Here is a 2636-nt window from a genome sequence, read left to right as displayed (position 1 = left end):
GAAGGTTTGTACCTAAATTTGTAGAAACTACTAAGCACATCATCAGCTTGTTGAGTGAGAGGTATCCTTTCAAATGGACTGATGAAGACAAAGAAGCTTTTGAAAAGATCAAGAGTTCAGTTGCCAATGCGCCAACCCTCATCAACCCATATTTTAAAAAGGATTTTGTCATATACTGTTATGCCTCAGAACATACAATGTCAGGAATATTATTACAGGTAGATGAATCTGGGACTGAAGCACCTATAGCATCCATGAGTGTCCCTCTTAAGAAACATGAGCTTAAGTAATCACTCTCATAAAAACAAGCCTTTGTTGTGGTTAAAGTAGTTAAACAATTCATGTATTATATTCTGCATTCTCACTCTGTGGTGTTTGTTCCAGATTCTGCAGTGAAAAGTATTTTGACTCAGCAAGAAGTTGGACTCAATAAAAGAGCAACATGGGTAACCAAAATTTAGGAATATGATCTAGATATTCATCCTAGTAAGACGGTTAAAGGACAGGGCTTATGCAAATTGATAGCAGAGAATAAGTTGGAAACAAAGAAAGAGCTACCATTGACTCTATTCGTTGGGTTGCAAGATACATGGTTTTCTGATGTAGCTTATTACTTGACCTATGGTAGTTGCCCGAGTCATTTGTCAACTAAAGAACAAAGGAATCTCAAATTAAAAGCAGCTAAGTATTTTATTTGGCAAGATGTTTTGTACAAAAAAGGCTTGGATGGTACCTATTTGAGATGTGTAGATAAGCCTCAACAACGGAAGCTTCTAGAATTTTATCATGATGAAGCCTACGGTGGACATTTCTCATCCTCAGTAACCACTTTTAAGATTTTCAAGAAATTGTTTTTATCGGTCTGGTATGTTTCGTGATGCATATACTTATATTAAGGGATGTGAAAAATGTGAACTCTTTTATGGAAAACCACAATTAGCTGCTCTACCTTTAAGGCCTATGGTAGTGGATGAACCTTTCAAACAATGGGGTATTGATTTTGTTGGTCCAATAGATCCTCATTCCAGTGCTGGCCATATGTATATTCTAACAACAATAGATTATTTTACTAAATGGGTGGAGGTTGTCCCCACTAAGAAGGCAAACTCAGAGGTAGTATGTAATTTTCTCAAAGATTGCATTTTAGTCCATTTTGGTGTCCCTCATAAGATTGTCGCAGATAATGCATCATATTTCTCTTTTGAGGAATTGACCATGTTTTGTTATGAACATCAAATTACTATTTTACACTCCTCTGATTACTTCTCGCAAGGCAATGGGTTGGCAGAATCGAGCAACAAGAACTTGGTAGCAATCATGAAGAAGTTAGTTGATGATAATGCCCGAAACTGGCATAAAAAGTTATATGAAGCCATATGGGCAGATAGAATTACCCCTAAAAGAGCAATTGGAATGGCACCTTATGAACTGGTGTATGGGATTGGTGCAAAGGTTTCTTTACCTCTGGAATTGGTAGCAGCAAGGCTTCAAACCGTAATTGAGGACTCCTTCTTCCAAAATGCTCTAGAAAAGAGAGTCATGTATTCGATGAAGTTGGAAGAGGAAAGAGAGATGTTAGTGGATAGAATTACTGAACATCAGAACAGGATGAAGAAAATATTTGATGTGAGAGTTCGACCAAGAGGGTTCTTAAAAGGGGATGAAGTACTATTGTGGAACAAGAGAAGAGAACCAAAGGGTGCCCATGGAAAATTTGATTCATTGCGGAAAGGTCCATTCAAGATCCATGAAGTAGTGGGACCGAATGCATTCAGACTGAATTATCCTGATGGAACAGTTATGCCCTATACCTATAATGGGCAAGACCTGAAGCTCTATAAACTTTGAAATCTATGATCAAGAGTTCATGTACATAGTAGATTAGTTGTTTGTTTTGTGTCTTTTTGGTGTGTGTCCTTTTGTCCCCTTTCTATTTTTGCTGTGCGAAACCAGAGATTTAGAGTTCTTTGCATTATTCACAAAATACAATCCCCAGTCAGAGTCAATGTTACCTTGTCATTCCTCCCTCATAACAAGAGTAAGTCGCCTTGCAAAATTTTATTTGAGTCTTTCTCTTGTTAAAAAATTCCTTGGTTCAATCCTCCATCCGCTTGTAAATCATCTCTTAATCCATAGCGTTAAGTTTCAATGGTCTGTTTGAACCTCATGAACCCCTTGAACCATCTTGAAAAGAGTTCATAATGTTCATTTAGTTACTGCAGGTTCTAAGTTCTGTCTAAGATGTTTTCAGGCTAACGTTCACTCAAGTGTTTTGCAACATTTTTATTTCATGGTCACGGATGATGTTTCATATCCTCTTTCTCTGGACTGTGAACCGTTTGAACCAAGTTCAAAAAGTTCAGTGATGTTCAACATGTTCGATGAAGTTCAAAAGGCCAGCGGCAATTAACAAAGTTAATCCTTTCAAAGGAAATTTCCTTGGCGCAACGTATGCTTTGAACTACCTGGACCCTCATGAAGTTAGTTCAAATTGTTCATGCATGTTCAAATCAGGTGGGTCCCATGGACTAAACAACATGATGGTGCATTTATTGCTAAGTGTGATGAAGATCTGACCATATCTCGGGTGACGTTAACTAGCCGATTTTTGAAGGCAAGTAATAATTTTTGGGAAT

At 37.6% G+C, this 2636-nt stretch overlaps 1 protein-coding gene across 1 annotated transcript; it reads left to right on the top strand.

Moving 5' to 3' along the window:
* Positions 1-867: 867 nt before the first annotated feature.
* Positions 868-2240, top strand: LOC131857734 (uncharacterized). Its single transcript, XM_059210442.1, has 2 exons — positions 868-1665; positions 2223-2240. The coding sequence occupies exons 1-2, from the start codon at positions 868-870 to the stop codon at positions 2238-2240; spliced, it is 816 nt and encodes a 271-aa protein (XP_059066425.1).
* The last annotated feature ends 396 nt before the right edge of the window (positions 2241-2636 follow it).

The sequence above is a fragment of the Cryptomeria japonica genome, chromosome 1 (genome assembly GCF_030272615.1).
Source record: "Cryptomeria japonica chromosome 1, Sugi_1.0, whole genome shotgun sequence".
NCBI lineage: Eukaryota > Viridiplantae > Streptophyta > Pinopsida > Cupressales > Cupressaceae > Cryptomeria > Cryptomeria japonica.
Note: the sequence above shows the minus strand (reverse complement) of the source record. Positions and strands in the feature narration are given on the sequence as shown.